The 24,348-nt window shown below is 42.7% G+C and overlaps 2 protein-coding genes across 2 annotated transcripts; both read left to right on the top strand.

Moving 5' to 3' along the window:
- Positions 1–2,249: 2,249 nt before the first annotated feature.
- Positions 2,250–4,795, top strand: LOC135648966 (transcription factor bHLH18-like). The gene is made up of 5 exons (XM_065167014.1): positions 2,250–2,408; positions 3,006–3,066; positions 3,174–3,722; positions 4,063–4,425; positions 4,506–4,795. Exons 2-5 carry the CDS (start codon positions 3,028–3,030, stop codon positions 4,578–4,580), a joined length of 1,026 nt encoding a protein of 341 aa, XP_065023086.1. The 5' UTR covers positions 2,250–2,408; positions 3,006–3,027; the 3' UTR covers positions 4,581–4,795.
- Positions 4,796–7,902: 3,107 nt separating this feature from the next.
- LOC135648971 (leucine-rich repeat receptor-like serine/threonine-protein kinase BAM1) lies at positions 7,903–11,763 on the top strand. Its single transcript, XM_065167024.1, has 2 exons — positions 7,903–10,583; positions 11,069–11,763. Exons 1-2 carry the CDS (start codon positions 7,970–7,972, stop codon positions 11,473–11,475), a joined length of 3,021 nt encoding a protein of 1,006 aa, XP_065023096.1. The 5' UTR covers positions 7,903–7,969; the 3' UTR covers positions 11,476–11,763.
- The last annotated feature ends 12,585 nt before the right edge of the window (positions 11,764–24,348 follow it).

A 24,348-nucleotide genomic window follows, 5' to 3' on the forward strand; every position in this document is an offset into this window, starting at 1 on the left:
CGTCATAACGAGGTGTTGGTCACATGACGAGAAGGTATCGATCATATAAATGTTATATCGTTTAGTGTTATGATCCTCGTATCAATAATATATCCTTAATAAGAAATAAGATAAATAAATTAAGTGCATCTTTTTAACAATCTCTGATTTTATGAGGTGACTGAAGCGATCAAATAAACTTAAACAGTGTGCAGCATGCTTTTCATTAATCCGTCTTAGTGTGTGATAATATCATGATGGATAGACTTTCCATATATCTGCCAGCCACGAAACAACGTGTGCTTTTACCAAACAAGGCGTGACCAGAGAACATATAGTGCGTCAAGTCGTCGGAGGACGATTCCACCAGAAGAATCCTTACCGTGCGATGCATAAACACATGGCTTCTTTACTAGTTTATCACATACCGTCTTCGTCTTCATATCTATAGTCAACAGCTGTTTCTCATTTACTTGTCTTCTTGGTTGACAATTAACAGGCTACTGTGTGTGTACAACATTGGTTCTTCACCAAGTCTACCTTTCTCCTTGAGGATTTGCTTGTTTCGATTACACGAAAGTGACATCTCTCGAAAGCTATCTATCTTCGTCCCCACCCAGATTCACCTCATATTCTTCACGTGTTAGTTGAATGGCCTACTCCAACTCTTTTCAATGCTCTTATTCTTTGCGCTTCTTACGGACCAATCCGGTTGGGGAAGCCCGATGAATAGATGGAATTACTACAGACTTTGGACGAAAAATCTTTGACCACGCGGGATGTCCGTCCAACAAACGAAAATTTATATTGGGAGTTTTTCGATACGAACCCTCTTGAGGTTGGAGCAGAATATGAGGGAGTCGTTTCATCTATCTTTTTCGAATTAACTTCTTTTCATTTCATAGATGGGTCTAACTATGAGACGATTGTCGATTCAATTTTAGGAACGAATCCCGATCGATTAGGTCAGGAGGAGTGTTACGATGCGTGGTGATGATCGTCGATGAGAGGCAAAAGGGATTCCGAGATGATAAACTCATTCTAACTAGTATTCCGACTTGTCCATTAAAGAGTAATGTATGTTTGACTTGCATAAGGTAGATTTGAAGTACCCCGAGATGGCCATGATGGTTTGGTGGTGGTAATAATAGCTGAAACGAAGGCGCTTGTTTCCAGAGAAGTAGCTGTCAAATGGTTGGCACATGGGACAACCCCTTTTTCCCACGTGTTTCACCATTATACTTTTCCGGCTGCACAACACAACAAGCTCCTTATCTTTTCTGAAAGCGAAGGGGAGGGTGAGGAGAGTCCACGCATCTTTCATGGGACCGACCGAGCTCAGCGAGAGAGATCCAACATAGCAGTCGCCTTCCCTTTTCCCCTTGTTGATTGCAAGAGATCACAGCCGAGTTCATGTGATCCACCAACCTCAGCGCTCGGCTGTCCCTTTGTGGAGTTCAGATTCTTTCAAACGCAAATGATAATTCCAACGTGATCTTAAGATGTCACACACCCTTACTCTGTTGTCCCAACTCCCTCGCCTATTCTAATCTGGAAACGATAAAAGAATTCCTCTTCATGGGGCCCCATCCCGAATTGTCAAGGTTATCTGTAATCGCAAGAAATCTGGTGGAGAAGCTCTTCTTCCGAGGCAGCTGAACCGAGTTTTGCAGACGTGAACTCTGTTGCCGTTTCGGTGATGATGAATAACGAAGGCAGGCATCGTGACGACGGTCGTTGTGACAGTAATGAAGGCAAGCTTTCGAGTGGAGGAGAATATGACACCACTGTCTGTTCACATCGAACGTAATCATCACTTCATTTCATTTACAAGAAGCGGCAGAGCAATTTCAATATGATCGTGAAGTCAGCCGATTTCTTCTCTTTTTTTGATGCCCAGAAGATAAGTAGTGCAATTTCAATATGAGATCCGCTATCAGGAACAAGTTAACAACCGAGATCCTTGATATCTGGAGGTACCCGACACTATCCGCATTAGCAAACGAATGCAATGAGATCGCAATATCCAAAGCAGACGTATGAAACATACAGATGACGAAGAGGAACCGGTCTTCTCCCTCGGGCATCTGAAGTCAGCAGTAGGTCATATCTAAGTATTTTTGGCCGTCGAATCGAATGGTGGACGGTGGACGATTCTGTGCATCCAGCGGCTGCCACTGTATGCGGAAAGCCAAGTGTCATCTCAAGATGAATTGTTGTTACGGGTGGTGGCGTACACTTCCGACCTAAATAGTGGGGTGGACTGAAGACTTGCTTGGCGGTATAAGAAGACCGCAAAGCCTTCATGAGTACAGTGACCGGGAAAAGAGTCGAGATGTTCACACGGAGGCTCTTCGAGTATATGAGGAGGAGGAGGAACCAACTAGGATCGTTGAAACAAGGAGCTTTTGGATAAGGTGTAGACACAGGTTTTCCTTCATCCCCTTCTGCTCCCGTATCCCGTGTTCTTTGATTTCATGGTCTTGCGGTGTCTGATCTAGGTTGTTCTTCGTCGTACAAGTCGTGGAAATCTGATCTCGGTGTTTTCTGTAATGAGATCGATGCAGGTTTATTGCGAGGCTTCTCCCCTTTTGAGGATAGAGCTATTCACAGGCTAGCTTAGACCTTCTAGGTTTTCTCATCGTCTGATGACGATTCTTTCTTATAAGAAAATAGATGGTTTTGGGGGCCTACGAGCAGCACTTCATCTCCTTTTCTTCTTCTAACATCTTATTTGTATTCACATTTTTCTTTTCCTTCAATTAATTTTTTTGATCGGTATCCTTTTTCGCACACATAGCGAATGGATCGAGCAAGATTCGAAGGCGGATTTCTGTTTACCTTTTGTTGACACTGGCACTAGCAAAATTTTTTAGCTCTATTTCTGGCTAACCTCAACAAGAGCTTCAGATTTCGGACGTATTGCATGTTTAATTCTTCTTCTTGATTTAGATCATGTAAACGTTATCCTTTCGTCGAACAGACTGTCATACAACTGCTCAGCTTGAGCTTGTCCTCGGTCGCAGATCTCTTTGTTTTATCATAGAGATGGAGCAATCATCAGGCCAATGGCCGCCACCTGAAGAAGTGAGTACTGACAGTACTACCCTCTCAGGACCTCATTAATCTTATAATCCATGTGTATGTACGAATTACAACTGAGTGGTCATGTGTGAGGTTACTGTCCTGTATAGGAAAACAGCGATCTTTCCTTCATCTACCAGCCTGAGATGAATTCTCTGGACATGTTCACGGCAAACCAAATCATGGAGTCGCTTGGTGAAGAGCTCCATCATCATCATCTTCCCTCGGGGTCTTGCTTCCCCTTCGATTCGGCTGGGAGCAGTGAGTTCAACAACAACGCCAGCGGCTCTCTCGTGGGGATTCCATATGGGACGCGTATGACCACCGCTGTTACCAACGAGCTAGTCTCGGTTGAGGCACCACAAGCCTCCCCCAACTTTCTCTCGTTTGGTAATCAGGATTCGTTGCATGATCCACCGCAACTGTATATGAATTCTGGCAAAGGGGTTGTGGAGCCACAGAATGAGATCACAAGCCTGTTCTCTCATGGTTCGACATGGAGTGAAGACACTCTCGAGTTCCAAAGACAGGAGAAGAAGAGCATGGGGAGCAGACCACCTTCTTCCGCTCAAGATCATGTCATTGCTGAGAGGAAACGGCGAGAGAGACTTAACCTGCAGTTTATAGCATTATCCACGATTATCCCCGGATTAAAAAAGGTGCTGCTTATTCTTTTCATCTCTGTATATGTTGCTTGATTCATCTTCTTGAATCGTGTTCTTGTTGCCACACTGTGATTCTTAGGCAACCTACAATATCAATGGCTATGTTGATGACCTTACTTATATAAACTCTTCTTTCTCATGAGCATTATTTTATGCGTTGCATAAATGATTCCCATGAATGCAGATTGGAAGAAGAATTAGAAACTAGCAATGCGGAAGGACACTTAGGAAAAAGCTATAATGCTCAAAGGAAACAAAGCAACATTGGTTGCTTCTTCTTAGAACTATAAGCACTGATGCAGTTCAGCGGATCTTTTGTTTGTGTGGCATGCAGACCGACAAGGCCACTCTCCTTGGAGATGCAGTCAACTACATCAGGCAACTGGAAGAGAAGGTGAAAACGTTAGAAGAGAAGGCTTCGGAGAGGACTGTGGAATCCACCATCCTTGTCAAGAAGACTCACATCCCCACCGGTGACCACACCTCAGATGCCGAGGGAAGTCCTTTTTCTGAGGCCTTTCCCAAGATCACGGCCAGTTTGAATGGGAACTCCATCCTCGTGAGGGTTCAGTGCGAGAAGCGAAAGGGGCTGTTCGTGAAGGTGCTCTCCGAGATCGAGAGGCACCACCTCTCTGTCATCAACACAAACGTCATGCCGTTTGCTTCCTCCTCTCTCAATATAACAGTGACTGCACAGGCGAGTCGATACCATTTTCTTCTGCATTCCTGCAAGTTGCAGTCCTGACAGGATTATGCTTATCGTATCTTTTGATACAGATTGAAGAGGGATTCTCGATGACGACGACGGATCTCGTGAAGGACATAGACTCAGCTCTTAGCCGGTCCATGTGAAGAAGAAAATACTCCACAATCTCTCGTTGCTGTTCCAAGAGAGCGACTATTCTTCTTCTTTTAAGCTTTCTTTGTCCCTTGTAATTACGAAGGAAAAAGGCTGAGCTATATGGGTAGTTTAGCTTCAGCTGCTATTCCGATAAGAACCATCTGCTGTATCCTCCGACTCCTAGAATTCACAAAGAGGAATGGAAAACGGAAGCTTCTTCTCTTCAGAGGCTATATATATTAAAGAGTGTTGCGGGGATATGGACTTATGTGTGGGTATTATGCGTGGAAATTACTTCCGATTCTAACTTAATAAATAGGTTAAGTTTAATATAGGGAAGGGAGATGGATGCTTTGTTTTTGACTTTTGAGTTCCTCCTACACAGCGGTCTGTGGATGAGAGATCATTTGTGTATAGGCCGCTATTGGGTCAACCCAACTTCCAATTGGCTAATGGATTTTGACCAAGATCTCATGTACGCTTGCAAAAGCTAGATTGGGCTGGGCTTTATCTCGAATTAACCCATTAAGGTTGAAGGCCCACTTCATTTTCTATGATGCAACTTCCGATCCGTTCATGGATGCTGAACTCCAAATGGAAGCTGCAACTCGAGTGTTTCTTAGAGTTTCAGAAAATAATTAATTCATCGAATATTTTGGTTTCTTATCAATTAAGTCCAATATAAAAACAAATTTATGATCTATGCGACCTTCGCAATACTCTAACCAACTGAGTTAAACGATACGATGCAAAAAAATAAATTTTAAGAACTTTATTTTTTATTTTTTCTATATTATTGTAAGATATTATTTTGAGAGCTTTAAGTTCAGGAAAGTCTCGAGCTGAGACAGACAGACTGTTGAATCATTTAGGGTTTGGAGAAGTTTAATGTGTATCAAAAGAATAGTTTTTGTTGCTTTTTCGGTGTGCTCGTCTGTTCCTCTGTTGGCATCCTAAAACTTGCCCATGCTAACATCACACTTCTTTATAGGGGTGGGTGGAGAGTCGGACTATCACAAGATTCAGATCAAACATGCCTCCTCTGTTGAAAGAGGTCAGACCGGAAGCGATGCAGATAAAGCCATTACGAACATGCTTGTTGCCTGCCTTCACAGCTCTTTGGTCTGGAGAACTGACCTAAAAGATGGGGCCTGTGCGACCTCAGCTAGAGAGGACAGGCAGTTACGTCGCAGAGCTCATCGGGTTCTCACCAAGCTTCTGAAGTCAGCGAAAGCTAGTGAGGAGGATGGCGTGCACTGCTGAGCGATCTCACCAACTCACTCCTCCCTTGTCTCATTGCAGTTCCATCCTAAAGCTTTCATGGCGTTGGTTGGATTCTTGTTAACTCAATCTAGCTTTAAAAAGGTGTTACGGTTTCCATCTTCTTCAGGATGAGAAGTGCAGCGTTCATGCACTTGTGATGAGTGTGTGGAGTTTTAAGATAAAACTATAAATGGCTTACAAGTCATTACCATTTCACATGGAATACAACACTAATGGCCGCTGCATTGATGGCTCTTCTGGAGCTATTTAATGTGTGGTCAGCGATGGCACTCAGAGAACATCGTAGTTCTCCTCCAAACATCTTCTTTTTTTTTTTCGCCTCCTCTCCTGATCCTATAATTTAATCTTACAACAGCCTGCTAACTCAATAAAAGCCTGATCGAGATGCATCAAAAAAAGATGCAGATCCAACCATGGGGTACAGTGCCAAAGTCACCATCTTCTCCTGCCTTGGTATGCGCCATTTGACCCACCATGGCCTGCATCCCACAGAACTAGAAGATCAACAGCATCCGGCATTGCAATCGACTCTGCTTTGTGTTTCCTAGAGCTATTTATCACGGCAAAACGACAAGCGCATCGAGCAATCGACCCAGTTCCGAGACACCATGATTTGAGCCATTAATTGGTTCGTGTTTGATTTCTGTAGACGAAGAAGAAGAAGAAGAAGTAGGAGAAGGTGTACAAGCGTTGGAAACAGGGAGACTCTGGGATGGTGTGAATAAGCCACGCACCATCCAAAAACCAGGAGACAAGAAGATCGCCATTCGAGACTGTTACACTCTCCCCGAATCCAACCCTCCCTCGCTCCCCAACAGGCACTTGATGAGCTTTAATAATCACCACGCTGACATAAAAATTAGGAACTATTTAAGAATAGGTTTAATGGCAACAGAGGAGAGAAACTGAAGCAGATAAGATAAACTAAGGGCATAATTAACACAGATTTAGCATTAGCCTTGGGTAATTCAGACAGGCTCGAAACCTTGCTTGTATTCGATACATCAACCTTCCAGAAAATAAAAATTAGCGTATACAGCTATCTGGATCTTAGCCTGTTCCCATCCCTATGAAGTCATTTTGAGATCATCCGTGAGATAATTTGTTCTGGGCACCTAAAGAGTAGAAAAAGCTATGTGTTGGGTTCATATGCAACAAGGGAAAGCCAAGGGGAGAAGGGGTGGCCTTTACTGTTCTATTGTATCGAGGAATAGCGTCGAATCCTGTACATGGGGGACCGCGAGATGGCCGGAGACCACGAGCCCTGTGATGTTGTGGTAGAAGTAGTATACATATGATTTTGTGGAAATCGAGGCTTCGGACTTGGGTTTGAGGGCGACGACTCGTGCGGTCGAGGGAGAGCAGCCAGTGGAAGACGACGGAGGGGCTGCTGCGGCATTCCCTTGGCTATGGCCACCGCCTCTGTGCACAAATTCTGGCTCATCGAAACAGGCTGACAGCAGCAGTCTGTGGAGGTTCGTCGTCGGCATATTTCAAGTTGCCAGCCTCATGCAACAGTTGCGGTTGCAAACGTCGGAGAGCGACAGCTGATGGAGACCTTCCTGTCTTGGAAACAGACCGTCGCCGGTGGAAGTCTAAGAAACAAAATTACCGTCACTTAGATTATCTCGGACTCGATGGCAATGATTGACGCTGTTGAGATCATGAAGCTCTGCTCTTCTCCAAATTTAGTGTAAGATCGATCATGAGTGCCGATTCACTTAAACCGGCAGAATCCTGCAGCACTGCACCACATGTTGTTCCATTCCATTGACTTTGGATGGTAACTTTCATGCCCGGGGCACCTCCTCCGGAACTCATCGATATGCCGGCTCTCTTGCATGCAAAACCAACCGCCTGCTCTCTGGTTTCCACCACCACTCGTCTCTTTACCTCTGACCTCCCTCCCCACCATACTAATTCCCCGTGCCTTCTGCTGCTACGGAGAGCAGAACAGGTCCTTTTCTATGCCACGGCCCCACAAGATCTTTAAAATAATTAGATAAAACCCATCAATTCCCGAATAGATATTATTTATACCTCCATAAAACCTGCACCCGACGCTCCCCACTTCCCCCAAGAGTTCAACAGAGGCGAGAGACAGAGAGAGAGAGTAATGGCGTCTCTCTACTGCCGCCGCCACCGTCAGCTCCTCCTTATCTTCCTCGTCCATACTATCGGGTCATTGGCGGCGGCGGAGGAGGCGCTGGAGGCTGACGCCCTCCTCGCGCTCAAAGCGGCCGTCTCAGACCCCTCTGACGCTCTCTCTGCCTGGAACAACTCCGCCTCTGGTGGCCATTGCTCTTGGCCGGGCGTCGCCTGCGACCCCCTGCGGGGCTTCGTCGTCTCCCTCGACCTTACTGGCTTCAACCTTTCCGGCACGCTTTCCCTGGCCGTCGTCCGCCTCCGCCACCTCCTGAACCTCTCTGCAGCCTCCAACTCCCTCTCCGGTCCCATCCCCGCCGAGCTCTCCCGCCTCTCCAACCTCCGCCATCTCAACCTCTCCAACAACCTTTTCAATGGCTCCTTCCCCTCCGCCATCGTTCGCCTTAAGAACCTCCTCGTTCTCGACATCTACAACAACAACCTCACAGGGCCCCTCCCCGCCGAGGTCTCCGAGCTCCCCAACCTCCGCCACCTCCATCTCGGCGGTAACTTCTTCTCCGGCGTCATCCCGCCGGTGTTCGGCCGCTGGGAGTTCCTCGAGTACCTCGCTGTCTCTGGCAACGAGCTCGGTGGCCCCATTCCGCCGGAGCTCGGCAATCTCACCCGCCTCCGCCAGCTTTATTTGGGCTACTTCAACAACTTCGAGGGTGGCATCCCGCCAGAGATCGGTGGCCTCCCGGAGCTCGTTCGCCTCGACATGGCCAACTGCGGACTCACCGGCGAGATCCCGCCGGAGCTCGGCAACCTCCAGAACCTCGACACGCTCTTCCTCCAGGTGAACGGTCTCTCCGGAAGACTACCGGTGGAGCTCGGCCGCCTCGGCAGCCTCAAGTCCATGGATCTTTCCAACAACGCTCTCACCGGCGAGATTCCCTCCTCCTTCGCCGACTTGCAGAACCTGACTCTGCTTAACCTGTTCCGAAACAAACTCCACGGGTCGATTCCGGAATTCGTCGGCGACCTGCCGGCGCTGGAGGTGCTCCAGCTCTGGGAGAACAACTTCACCGGTGGGATACCCCGACGGCTCGGCCAGAGCGGACGGCTCCAGATCGTAGACCTCTCGTCGAACAAGCTCACCGGGACTCTGCCGCCGGACCTCTGCTTCGGCAACAAGCTGCAAACGCTCATCGCCCTCGGTAACTTTCTCTTCGGCCCTATACCGGAGACCCTTGGCCGGTGCGAATCACTCGGTCGAATCCGGATGGGGGAGAACTATCTCAACGGATCGATTCCTCATGGACTCTTCAGCTTGCCCAAGCTCTCCCAGCTCGAGCTCCAGGACAATCTCCTCACTGGCGGGTTCCCAGACACCGGCGCCGCTGCCATCTCGCCGGACCTCGGACAGATTAGCCTCTCCAACAATCGTCTCTCGGGGCCGTTGCCACCGTCCATCGGCAACCTTACTGGCCTCCAGAAGCTCCTGTTGAACCAGAATCAGTTCTCTGGCCGTATACCGCCCGAGATGGGGAGGCTGCAACAGCTGTCCAAGTTGGATTTCAGCGGCAACCGGTTTTCCGGCCCGATAGCGCCCGAAATCAGCCGGTGCAAGCTTCTAACTTTTGTGGACCTCAGCAGGAACGAGCTCTCCGGTGAGCTCCCACCGGAGATTGCCGGAATGCGGATCTTGAACTACCTGAACTTATCAAGGAACCAACTCGAAGGGAGCATTCCGGCTTCCATCGCCACGATGCAGAGCCTCACGGCGGTCGATTTCTCGTACAATAATCTCTCCGGCCTCGTCCCTGGTACCGGCCAGTTCAGTTACTTTAACGCGAGCTCGTTCGTCGGCAATCCCGAGCTCTGCGGGCCGTACCTCGGCCCCTGTAGCTCCGTGACCAATGGCGACGGCTCCACTCATGCAAGGGGGTCACTCCCGGCCTCCTCAAAGCTGCTGTTGGTTATCGGCCTCCTCATCTGTTCCGTTGCCTTCGCCATGGCCGCCATCATCAAAGCGCGATCTCTGAAAAAGGCAAGCGATGCCCGAGCGTGGAAGCTCACTGCATTCCAGCGTCTTGACTTCACCTGCGACGACGTCTTGGACTGCCTGAAGGAGGAGAACATCATCGGAAAAGGCGGGGCCGGCATCGTGTACAAGGGCATCATGCCCAACGGCGAACGAGTCGCTGTTAAGCGGCTCCCGGCGATGAGCCACGGCACGTCGCATGACCATGGATTCTCGGCCGAGATACAGACTCTGGGAAGGATTCGGCACCGCCACATTGTCAGGCTACTGGGTTTCTGCTCGAACCACGAGACCAATCTCTTGGTCTACGAGTACATGCCCAACGGGAGCCTCGGGGAGGTCCTTCACGGTAAGAAGGGTGGCCATTTGCTCTGGGACACCCGGTACAAGATTGCGGTGGAGGCGGCGAAGGGTCTCTGCTATCTTCACCATGACTGTTCGCCGCTGATCCTGCACCGGGATGTCAAGTCGAACAACATCCTGCTTGATTCGAACTTCGAAGCCCACGTCGCGGACTTCGGGCTCGCCAAGTTCTTGCAGGACTCCGGTACCTCCGAGTGCATGTCGGCCATCGCTGGCTCCTATGGCTACATTGCTCCAGGTACTTTCTGAACTCCTGTACCGCATCCAATATTCTTAACTATTTCTGAGTTATGTTCTTAGAATGTCTCCGATTCAAAGTGACACGCTGCATCAAACTGTAGTCCTGCATGGGGATTCCATCGATGATCCCGTTATGGGAGTCGATAGGAATCCCTGCACGGAAAAGGTTCATTTAGACAACCTCAAATAGATTCGTGTAGGCTCAGCAGATGCTTTTTTGTTCGCGTGCTCTGCTTTCTCATTCTATTCGCATTGGATGATGCATTCCAAGCAAGTACCCGGTCGCCCGGCCTCATTATGATAGTAAAGGCCCTTTCCAATCGCTTCAGGTTATGAATCAACCTTGGGATGTAGAATACCCTATTCTTTTCTGAGAACTGAAGCAACATTGCTTCAGTGATTGGACTACTTACTGGTGGGTCGTTCTTTCTTTTCTCCTCTAATTACCTGAGCCACTATTGACTTTCTTACTTTGTACCACAGAATATGCATACACGCTGAAGGTGGACGAGAAAAGCGATGTGTATAGCTTCGGGGTGGTGCTGCTGGAGCTGGTGACAGGCAGGAAGCCGGTGGGCGAGTTCGGGGAGGGCGTCGACATCGTGCAATGGGTTAGAAGGATGACGGGATGCAACAAGGACGGAGTACTCGAGATTGTGGACCCCCGGCTTCCCACGGTTCCCCTGGACGAGGTCATGCATGTCTTCTACGTCGCCATGCTGTGCGTGGAGGAACAGAGCGTGGAACGCCCGACGATGAGGGAGGTCGTCCAGATACTGACGGATCTCCCGAACCCAGCTCGTAAACAGGGAGAAGACCGTGAGGCAGCCACCAAGGAGCAGCAGCAAGCAGCAGAGAAGCCGCCACCACCTGATCTCCTCAGTATTTGAAATTGCCCGGGTGGGTCCGAAAAGTTTCTGCTGGTCCTGCAAATTTTGAGTGCATCTGCATCTGCATCGTCTTCTTGGTCTGGTGCTACCAGTGTGTTAGGTGAACTCTGTTGTACAGCTGCTAGAGTGGTGGGGCTTAGGTCACTGGTTAATTTGGCTTCAGCTCTTGTTTTTGTTTGTGATCTTCACATGCCGCTGCAGCTGCTGGTGTTTTAACTGTGTAGAAGAGCTCCGGTCCTCTTTTGCTTGTTAATGGAAATTAGTAGGGAACGAAGGGTAAACTAAGTATATGATCAGAGCCGGACAATGTTCTTTGAAGCCTTTAATGGAGCGAGAGTGTGAGCCGACTCTATTTCCGGAACTCGATGACACACTGTGCTCTTTATATTAGAAGGATGAGTTCCACCGACGGATCGTATGAGGTTTAGAAATCCTATCAAATCCGACCATTTTTCGACATCGTATGCAAGAATGTAATACTGGTAACTATGCAAACGTAACCGGTTGCGTGTGATCTCCATCTTCCACGTGCCATGCTACATGCATGAAGATGTCATATCGAATGCTTCAAACACAGTACAGTGGCTCTGTAACCAGAAGAATCGCCGGTTCACATGTCACACGTATGATGGAGGGGGTGAGTGCTTCCCGTGTCTTGTGCACCACTGCCTTGTCACTTCATGCACCTCACTTCCGCAACGTAATCAACAAGCAAGACGAAACAACTCTCTCTTCGTTCATCTTTTCTGCCTCAAGCTTTTTGTTCTCTACTGCGCAGAGTCACCGCAGAAGCGTTCGTGCTACGATCTTCGTGGCAGTCGGTCTACTGATACCCTGCTGCACTTTCTCTGCAGCGTGCGAGAGAAAACCTGCAGGCCTTCATGGCTTTAAAAGGAGAACAGGATCTCACGTACAGTCTAATATGGTGAGCTCCCGGGAGTTTAGGGATCCGCTTCCTCTCGGTCGACGACTGCCCTGTTCTTGGTACCCTGATGAGCTTAATTTTCTGTTCAAATAAGAAACATCATTTTTACTGTCTTTTTAAATAATATTTTTTCTTTTATGACTAACTCGGGTACAAAGAGTACGTGGATAAACTAGAAGCAAACATTGCCAAGGGCGTTCTTAATGGGTCGATCCTCGTTCCAACCCCTTGAAGCCCGGTATTCATTCCCGGAATTAAGGGACTTGTTCTTGTTCGAATTGTTTATATCATATCATCTTGCTACGGATGGTTGACGGTGGTCCAAAAGGAGAAGAGAAGAAGGAAAGCACACTGGAAAATGCATTATGGTCCTGCGATCTCTCTGCATGCACTTGCAACTCCCCACGTGCATGTACTTGGCGCAGGCAACGTAAGCAGCTTCAGCGGCTTACCGTAAATGCTGTAAGCAGTGTCAGTCTGCTTACAGACACCGAAAACAATTTGGACAATGACGCATCGCAATTACACTCAGAGAACGCACAATCCAACCAGATAGTGTCATTTACTAGTGTCGCTCGATCCTGATCCGAATATGCGCGATTATCCTGCAAGGTCCTTCGGAGACGAGGCGAGAGAGTATTTGAATGGGGACGGCCGACGGCAGTTTTGAGATGCCTCCAAACTGCTGTGATTTGTCCGGAGGTGAGTTTGATCTTTTCGATATCCTACGTTCGTAGGTTACCGTCAAAAGATTTTCGATGTAATTCTTTCGATGTTTAGATTAATATTTTTTATGTAATTTATCTGATCCTCGTTTGAACATCAGGGATCAATTTTTATATCTATGAAGTCGATAGGATGAGACGATAGAGACTACTAATATATCTTTATATAATACATTTATATGAATAATCATTTATTGTAATCTCTGTAGGTTGGCTCGTGCAATCTCTTACGATGTAAATCGACTCGTATGATCTTTATGATACGATACCGAGTCATATGAATCCTTATAATACTATACTATACCGAGAATGTTCGATAAAATATCGCTCGTTGGATCATAATCATTATTCACATTAGGTAGATAGGTAGAACGTTTCGTTATTTTTCACATCAGCTCCTCGATTGTTATCAACTGACATATTATAATTAATAATAAAATATACCCTATCGACTAGCAAGATGAAGTGCCCGGTATTCTCCTACATTATTGTGCTGTAGAACTGTACGAAGGAAGAGACGAAGATGAGTAACTTGTCCTGATCCTAACAGAGACACCAGCACAACCATCTGCGAGATTTGCTACGTAAGCCGTAAGATACTGCAGGAAGAAAGGATTGAGGGGCCTTGATCTGTAGGAGTACTGCATGCATTTATGAGTTGACGTGTGAGTTGGTGTCTACTCGTAGGGCACCATTATATATGGAGACCACAGTCTCCGTCGCTGTCCTCATTCACCTTCTAGTCTTCGCTGTCCAGGCTCTCTGCTAGGTTGCCGGATCGATACAAGATCGACGGCAACAGTGGATACCGCACGCGATCAGCAATCCGTGCCGTTCTCATGAACAGTCTCGCCCACCACATCAGCCTTGCTCCGAAGGCAACGAGAGGGGCTCTTGTCAGCGTATCGCACTCGGCCACGCTTGATTTATTAGGTGGAGAAAAGTGAATTTGCTTTGTCGAATTTTAAGCGTAAAATACTTCTAATAAGAATCTTTTTGACGAGAAGTCATTCATAGCTCGAAAAAAAAGGAATAAACATCTATATTTATTTATTTATTTACATGCAGATAGATATACTTGTAAAGTACCTTTACAGTACATGATTGAGATTAAAAAGTTAAACGTATGACAATTGTAATTGATGTTTGGTGAAAGCCTGCGGAAAGCCGAAAACAAAGCCTTCAACAAGTATAATTATGAGGCCTTCCAGTATTCAACTATCGTCGGTGTTAGAAAGTGCACGTGAACCTCTTTCCATCAATCTACTTTATGATGGCACAAGGAATAAACTTTCCGCGCCCTCGTCCTATCTTCGCATAAAGCTCGAAGCAAAGAGGAGAGACAGCATGTTTGTCATGATTCAAGAAGCAGGATTTCTTCGTTCCAAGTGACGAGTGCTTTTGGTTTGACCCATTCGATCCCCGTTACTTGATGCTATACTTCAAAGAAGAGAAGAAGATCCAGTGTTATCGATGACTATGGTTAAACAACAATGGTAGAGAGGGGCCTTCAAACCTCAGAAGATTAACCTCCTTTGGCACTCGAAGACATTCTTGCTGACTCGGTTGCTCATGTTCTTTGTTTCGGTTCGTAGGCCCCTATAAAGCGGAAGCCCATTCGCAGGAACCTAGACAAAGAGGAGACGGCAGTATCTTGGGGCAGACGAGGCATGTGAGTCAAGAGGACACAATGGAAGAGACAGCATCTGGCTGATGCACTCCCCACCCCTTCCCATGTCCTGAGATGTGTTAAAAGACTCGAAGACAGAGAAGAGGAATGGGCTCGCATTCAACAGCTACCGAGAACCAGAGGAGGTGTGGCGATATGGACTCCAGACTGTGATTGCTGTCACATTCTGCTTCAACTTTTCTTTTGGTGAATTGTCCTTCAATCATTCAAGCAGAGACCCAATCAAGCTTTGAGCTCTCGTTTTGATCGACCCTTTAGCCCCTGCCACTGCAAGAGAGAGAGGAGGAAAGCACTGCGTGTTTGTCGCCGACCTGATTCCTGTGCATGAAGAGGACAAATAGAACAAACATTCCATGACTGATACAGTGATGCATCCAAAACCTTTCCTCGCTTCATCGCACTGGCAATCTCCGTCTATGTTAGTCGATTCTAACCATTCCCATTCCCATTCCCATTCGATGCTCAAATCCCACGTTGCTCCCCAGATGCTTACAAGAAGACACCGACTCATTTCCTGTTAATAGATTCCTAACCCCATCCGTATACTAACTATATTGCCTCATAGGCTACAGAGAATAGAGAATAAAGATTGTGCCATCTACTCTCTTTGGATCAATAAATGAGACACTTGCGAGAACTGATGAGCGAGCATTAGAAAGAGAAGTACATCAGATGGAGTTGGTGTTGCCATGTGAATTCACATGTCCTCTACTGAAAAAGACTTAGAATTTGAAACACCTTGGTGTTACATCACTGTCCATATCCAAGTCATTCTTGAGACAGGGTTGGCTCTTACCAATCGACCATTTCCCAAGTTTGAGATTGAGAAGATGTAGCAGTAAATGATTCAGAATCCAAGAACAGATATCGACAGGTCGGCGCGGGAGGCTTTCACTTTGTGTTACGTTTGCCTCTGCGAAAGGCCTTAGAGTAGGAAAGACGGGCACCAGCAAAGCAAAGATTCCAAGAAGAGGAGCAGCGCAGCGCTCCTTGCCAAGGACCAGACTCCAAGTAGCTCGTTCCCACGTTGAAGTACTACTACGCCACTGATATCATCAGGGAGGAGCATCCGAGAGTCTGATTCGTAAGGTTATCAACTTTTTTTTTTGGTTTTTTCTGGGAGTCATACTTGAACTTTCTCCCTCCCATTCCAGCCAAAGACTTGGAGTCAGATCAAACTTTTCTAATTGATGGCTCTCGTCCTAATGCTTTGAGGCAGTGAAAAGTGGTTAACATCTTAAAGAGTAGCACTTTAAATGCCCACCAACAAAACCTCATCTTCCTTCTCCGGTAGGCTGCATTGGTTATGGAAAATATATTGCTCGACTGTCAAGGCCAATACTGGGTTTTGAGTACTTTGAGACCAAAGACTAGGAGAGCAGACCATGCTTACCTGTCCCTGCGGACAACCACTAGAGAAAGCAATGTCAGGACACCATGATGAACGATGATCAGAACACTGGGAATCAACATTTATTCTCGGGAAAGAAGAGACCTTGATATATCTATGAGCCACAGCTGTCGACGATGAAATGTAAGCGGAAGTACCAAATCAGTCTCTCTGTCCAGGCCTTGACTATCAAACGAGATGATTCTTCAGCTCATGAGTCTGCCTTTGCCATGAAGATCCATCAGCTTTCAGTTTAATGACAGTGTTGTTTGAAAATTATTCGTTATCTAAATAGTTATCATATTTTAAATAATTATAAATAAGTATTAAGAAATGATCTAGAAATTATAGAGTAGTTCCTATACCTAACTCATGGGTGGTGAAATGATGTAGTTACCACTAAATCCTATAAATATAGTTCTTGAAGCAAGATAAGAAGTATTCACTTGAGAATATCTTGGAAGTATTCTATGACTTTCCTCTTGTTTAAATACTATATCGATTTTCTTGATCGAAATGATTCTTTTTAATTGCATCGTAGTATTCTGTTTTTATCATTTTCTTGCTCGATCCTCAATATTTATGGTATCAGAGCTCAATTTCAATCTGAACTGGGCATTATGACTTTCAATGATAATTTAATATCTCAACCCCTTATTCACATCTTCTCGGATAAATATGCTATGAATTTTGGAGTATCAAGATGAAGACTCTATTCAAGTCTCAAGATTTTTTGGACTTAATAGAGAATAGATATACGGATCCAAATGAAGAAATAAGGCTGAGGGAGAATAGAAAAAATGACTTAGACATTATTCATCATTCAACAAGTTGTACATGAGATAATCTTATCAAGAATTACAGTAACGACAACCTCAAAACAAGCTTGGTGGATATTTCAAAATGAATTTAAAGGCTCATCAAGGGTGATTACAGTAAAACTTCAAACCCTTCGTTGTGAGTTTGAAATTTTGTTCATGAAAAGTAATAAATTGGTGCAAAAATTGTTTTCTCAAGTGACTGAAATTGTTAGTCAAATGAAATCTTACGGTGAGCATCTTCCTGATCATATAATTATTGTCAAAGTTTTAAGAAGTTTAACTCCGAAATTTAATCATATTGTTGCCACAATTGAGGAGTCAAAAGATTTAACTACATTTTTATTTGATGAACAAATGGGTTCCTTGTAAGCACATGAAGCAAGGTTGAATATGTCACTTGAAAAAAGTGAAAAAAAAAAATATTTCAAGGAGAGTCTTCTACTTCAAAAGAAGACAAAAAATCAACAAGAAGAGAACGTGACATAGGAGGATTTTGTGGTAGAAGAAATAGAAGAGAAAGAGGAAGATGATACTTTGATGGATATGATGAACAAAAATAATCAAATTATGATAAAAAAAATTATAATAGTGGAATTCAATGTCACTATTGTAAAAAGTTTGGTCAACTGATTGTTGGAAAATAGAAAAGCAAACAAGCTATGTGGAGGAAAATGAAGAAAATAGTAAGTTGTTTATGACTCATTCACAAGTTAATGATATCTCAAATGATATTTGGTTTTTGGATAGTGGATGTTCTAATCATATGTCAAACATAAAATCAATGTTTAAAGATATTGATAAAACTCATAAGTTGAAAGTTAGACTTCGAGATAACAAGTAAATCCAAATGAAAGGAAAATGAACAATTGAGATGAAACAAATCAAGGGAAGGTAAAATACCTTGATAATGTTTTCTTTGTTCATAGTTTATCGCATAACTAGTTGATTGTTGGCCAATTGATTGATATATGATGGATATTCAATTATTTTTTATGATAGTTCATGCACTATTAAAGATAAAAAATCTGGTTTGATTACGATAAATGTTTGCATGACACAAAACAAGATGTTTCCACTTGATATTTCAAATATTGAAAATCATGTTCTTGTCGCAACTCAAAAGAACAAGTCTAATTTATGGTATTTAAGATATGGACACCTTAACATTAAGAGTTTAAGGTTATTAAATAAAAAAAATAGTTTTTAAATTATCCAAAATTAATACACTTGATGTATATTAATGATGCATTTATGGCAAACAAAATAAAAAATCATTTCCTATTAGAAAAGCATAGAGAGCATTTAATTGTCTTGAATTTATTCATGCTGACTTATGTGGACCTATGAATACAAAATCATTTAGTGGAAGTCAATATTTTCTATTGTTTACTGATAATTATAGTTATATGAGTTAAGTATAATTTTTAGAGCTAAAATATAAAATATTTGATAATTTTAAAAAATTCAAGGCACTTGTAGAACGGTAAAGTGGTAGATGCATAAAGACACTTCGGACAGATAGAGATGATGAATTTTTATCTAATGAGTTTAATTCTTTTTGTGAAGAAAATGATATTCATAGAGAATTGATAGCACCATATACACCGCAGCAAAATGGTGTAGCTAAACATAAGAATCGAACTGTCGTTGAAATGACAAGAAGTTTGCTTAAAGGAAAATACCTTCCAAATCAGTTTTGGGTAGAAGCAGTTATAACAGCAGTTTATTTATTGAATATTTCACCAACAAAGGTTGTTATGAATCAAACTCCTTTTGAGGCTTAGTATGGTATAAAACCAAGTGTAAGTCATCTAAGAATTATTTGTTGTAATGCTTATGCTTTAGTGAATTCACAAAATCATCACAAGCTTGATGAAAAATCTAAAAAAATACATCTTAATTGGTTATTCATTACAATCCAAAGCATATCAATTATATAATCCTATTAGTGGCAAAGTTATTATTAACATAAATGTTATGTTTGATGAAAGAGCTAGTTGGAATTGGGAGACCAATGAAAGTGGAAAACAAATTCAGATTCCAACAGAATTAGATACTCTACAGAATCAAGTGACATATCATGTTCCAACAAGTTCATTGTCAACCTCACCTAGTAGCAATTCAAGTTCTAATTCCTCAAATGAAACCCCTCCAGGAAAATTCATATCACTAACAGACATTTATAACTCAATATTTTCTTTGTTTATTTCAGATCTTATAACTTTTGATGAAGCAGTTGAAAAAGAGGGATGACGAAAAACATTGAATGAGAAAATCAAATCAATTGAGAAAAATGAAACTTAAGAACTAATGAATCTACTAAAAGAAAAGAAAGCTATTGGATTAAAATGGGTGTTCAAAACAAAGTTTAATGCAGATGGAAGTATCCAAATGCATAAGGCTCGACTTGTAGTAAAAGGATATTCATAATAATAAGGTATTGATTTTGATGATATTTTTTCTCCAATTGCTGGATTTAAAACCATGAGAACCTTTTTAGCTTTAACTGCTCACTTGAGTTGGCATGTTTATCAATTTGATGTGAAATCTATGTTTTAAATAAAGATTTATGCGAAGATATTTTTGTTACTGTACTATTTTTGGTTAAAGGACATGAAGAAAAGGTGTATAAGCTAAAGAAAACTCTTTGTGGGCTTAAACAAACTCTAAGGGCATGATACAATAAAATTGATTATTATTTTCATCAAAATGGATTTCAAATGAGCCTACTCTTTATCTAAAGAAGGAAGGTGAACATAATATTCTAATGGTTTACCTCTATGTTGATGATATTATATATATGATAAATAAGTTTGAAATGTCAGATCTAGGTCTACTGTACTATTTTCTTGAGTTGGAAGTGAAGCAAAGATTAGATGAAAATTTTATTTTATAAAGAAAGTATGCAATAGATCTACTCAAAAAATCTAATATGATTAATTGCAAAACTGCAATAGCACCCATGAATGTAAATGAGAAATTGAAACTTGAAGATGTTACATGTTTGACAAATACAAGAGACTACGGAAGTTTAGTTGGAAGTTTGATTTATCTAACTTATACTTAGCCAGATATTACCTTTTCTGTTAGTATAATATCCAAGTTTATGTAGAGCCCAAGCAAACATCATCTTAGAGCTATTAAAATAATTCTGCGTTATATCGTTGGAACTACTAATTATGGTATTTGGGATTCTCATAATTTTAAATGTAAATTATTTAGTTTCACTAACAGTGATTATACAAGAGCTTTAGATGATAGAAAGAGTACTTCAGGTAATATTTTTAACCTCGGATCAGAAGCTATATCTTAGAGTTCAAAAAAGCAAGCAATAACTGTGTTATCGACATCAGAAGTAGAATATATAGCTGTAACTTCAGCATCTTATCAAGCAATATGGCTTATAAGACTTCTTGAAGATCTTCATTAAGAACAAAAAGAAGTAAGAGAAATTTTTTGTGACAACAAAGCCATAATTGCAATAATGAAGAATCCAACATTTCATGGAAGAATGAAGTATATATAGATATGCTATCATTTCATCCGGGATCTTGTAGCAAGTGAGGCATAGCAATAAAATATTATGGAACAAATAAACAAGTTACGGATATCCTCACTAAGTCACTTCCAATTTAAAAGCATTTTTATTTCATGTCACAAATCGGTATATGTAACTATGAATCAAAGGGGAGTGTTGAGAATTGATTCATAGTAGTTATCTAGGTAGTTACCATGTTCTGGGTAGTTATAGGTATGTGTTAAGAAGTGGCCCATGATCTAGAAGTTATAGGGTAATTCCTACATCTAACTAAATCATGGGTGGCTTGGTGGAGTGAGGTAGTTACCACTAAGTCCTATAAATAGGACCATAGTTCTTGAAACAAGATAAGGAGTGTGCACTTACGAATATCTTGTAAGTGTTCTATGTCTTTCCTCTTGTTTAAATACTATATCGATTTTCTTGATCGAAAGGATTCTTTTTAATTGTATCGTAGTATTCTATTTTTATCATTTCCTTGCTCATCCATCCCCAATAGTGTTAATCTCTTCCTCTAGAGAAATCTGTATGTGTTTCGAGATCTGATAATGCTACCAAATCAAGAAAAAAAATAAAGTCAACGAATAGCTTATGAAAGATTGGTTGCATTCCACATGAGCATCGATTCTTCATACCATCATATTATTAAAAGAGATAGAAGAATGAAGAATTATTGAAGAAGCTGTCTAGCATTGACATATTCTCTCCCTATTTATACAGGTTGAGAGGGAGGATTTCCCTCAACAAAGTAGAGAGATTTCCTCATACAGTTAGGAAAATCTCATCTGCTATCATGCTCCCGTAAGATGATGCTCCTATTAAGGAGACCAATATTGGATCGATGCAATGCAAAAAGTTTACGAGTGAGAGGCTTTGTAAGTGAGTCGGCTAATTGATCAGCTGTATAGACATGAGAAACATGAAGTTGACGGCGGACAACTTGATTGCACATAAAGTGGAAGTCTATAGTAATATATTTCATACGGGAGTGGAACACCGGATTAGCATATAGATAGGTAGCTCCGGCATTATCACAATATATTATAGGAGTGGAATTAATATTGAGTTCCTGGAGCAAATTTATGATCCAATTGAGTTCTGCAGTGGCAGTGGCAATGGTACAGTATTCAGCTTCAGTTGTAGATCGTGTGATTGTCTTTTACTTTTTAGAACTCCAACTGATTAGATTAGCGCCAAGGAAGACAATATACCCCGATGTGGATGTTCTATCATCAAAGTTGCATATCCAATCAGCATCGGCAAAGGCATAAAAATGAAGTGGAGAGTATTTATGAAGAAAGATACCATGATTGAGAGTTCCTTTAAGATATCGCAAAATTCATTTGACCGTAGACCGGTGCATAGTAGATGGTCTTTGCATAAACTGTGATAATTTGTTGACTGCAAAGGAGATGTCTAGACAGGTGAGAGGTAAGTACTGTAAAGAACTAATAACTTGGCGGTATTGAGTGGGTTCCGTAGTAGGACTTCCATCAGATAATTTAAGAGAACCACTAGTAGAGAGGGGGGTTGTAACCGTATTTACATCCTGCATATTTGTCTTTAATAACAAATCTTGAATGTACTTTCATTGTGATAAAAAGAGACTTGAAGATGTGAATATAGCTTCAACACTCAGAAAGTAGTTCAAGGGTCCTAGATCTTTAAGCAAGAATTGATCTGCCAATTGTTTGATGAACGCTTGGATTTTGATGGGATTATTTTCTGTGACAATAATATCATCCACATATACCAGAATATATATTGTGTCTCCATGGTGGTGTTGTAGAAATAACGATGTGTCAGATTTGGAGTTGAAAAAGCCAACAGAAGTAAAAAATGAGCTAAGTTTAGTGTACCACAAGCTCTTGGAGCCTGACGAAGTTCATAAATGGCTTTCTGAAGTTTGTAAGCATGCTTTGAATACTGAGGATGAGTGAAACCGGGAGGTTATTGCATAAAAACATCTTTGGTTAGAGACCCCTATAAAAAGGTATTATTAACATTCGATTGTCATAATTGCCAACCTTTAGTCGTGGTCAGACTCAAGATACGTCGGATTATAGTGGGCTTAACAACGGGACTAAACGTCTCAGTGAAATCAACTCCAGGTCGTTGATAAAACCCTTTGGCGATGAAGCGTGCCTTATATCAGGCAACTGAGCCATCTGAGTTCTACTTAATTCGAAAGACTCGCTTACACCCGATGATGTTTTGTAAATGATGAAAGAGTATTAGATCCAACGTTGAGTTATAAAGGAGGGCATTATATTCCTCACACATGGCGGTACGCCAATGCGGAGATTTTTGGGCTTCAGTGAAGATGGTGGGTTCAACGGTAGTGGATGAGGAATCCATGATAGCATGTAGGTTAAGGACTTGACGCGGTTTGAAAATACCACTCTTAGAGCATGTGGTTATAGGATGGTTGGAAACTACATGATCGGGAGGCTGTGTTGGTGGAATAAGCAGTTGAGGGTCAGTGGCACAAGCCAGGTCAAGTGGAGACACATTATGGGCACTTGGTCGAGAATGTGGTAAAGATAATGGTTGTGTTTCGGAACTTATTACCCCATCAATTAGAGAAGAAAGGAATGGAGTAGGAATAAAAGGAATGGGCAATTGCTGAACTAGAGTAGTATAGTGTAGATCATAAGGGGAAGAACTGGACAATGTCATGGGAGGCTCGTTCGGTTGGACCGGAGGTATACTCCAGTGAGAATTGGATAGTGAAGTGGTCTACATGGCAGGATAATGATGGTTTTGGAAAGGAAAGTTAGACTTAACAAAACTAACGTGACGTGATATAAAGACTTTGTGAGTGTGGAGATTATAGCAGCGAAAAGCATTATGTTCAAGTGAATAACCAATAAAAGCGCAAGGAGTAGATCTTAATGTTAACTTATGAGAGGCATAGGGACGTAACCAAGGATAACATAGACAATTGAACACTCTGAGTTTACAAAGGTTTGGGAGTTTGCGAAATAGTGTGTCAAAGGGGGACTGGTATTGTAGTACTAGTGTAGGCATTCTATTAATAAGGTAGACGGTAGTTTGAAAGGCTACTGTCCAAAAGTTTGAAGGTATAAAAGCCTGATGTAGAAGTGTGAGCCCAGTTTCTACTATAAGCCGATGTTTACATTCGGCAAAGCCAACTAGTTGAGGAGTATACGGGGGAGACTTGAGGTGTTAGATTCCATAAGCTGAGAGATATGATGCCAAGGCTTGATATTCACCGCCACCATCAAAGTATACCGTTTTGATTATAGACTGAAAATGGTTTTCGACCAACTTTTAGAAGGTGGGAAAGATGGTGGGAACGTTAGATTTATGGTGAAGAGAATATAGCCATGTGTACTTAGTGAAGTGATCTACAAAAATGACATAAAATCTGAACTTATCAAAAGATAGAATTGGAGCAGGACCCCAAACATCGGTATAAATAATTTCAAATGGTTTAGAGAAGAAAATGGAAAATGAGCCAAAAAGTTGTCGATGACTTTTATTACTAAGACATGCATCACAATTCATTATAGAACTATTGGATTTACAAATAGGAAGAGAGTAACAAGAAAGTAATTTCTGCTGAATAAGGGACGAGGGATGACCAAGACAACGATACCACACATCAACTAGAGCCGCAACTGAAGAATGAATAGTGGGCTAGGTTATTTGTGAAGCTGACGGTCATTCATAAATATTGCCTCTATTCGAGCCCTAAACCAAGGATGCCCCTGTGCTCAAGTCTTTAATAAGAAATAAATCAGGAAAAAAATCAATTGAA

Source organism: Musa acuminata, chromosome BXJ1-4 (assembly GCF_036884655.1).
Source record: "Musa acuminata AAA Group cultivar baxijiao chromosome BXJ1-4, Cavendish_Baxijiao_AAA, whole genome shotgun sequence".
In the NCBI taxonomy this organism is placed as follows: Eukaryota; Viridiplantae; Streptophyta; class Magnoliopsida; order Zingiberales; family Musaceae; genus Musa; species Musa acuminata.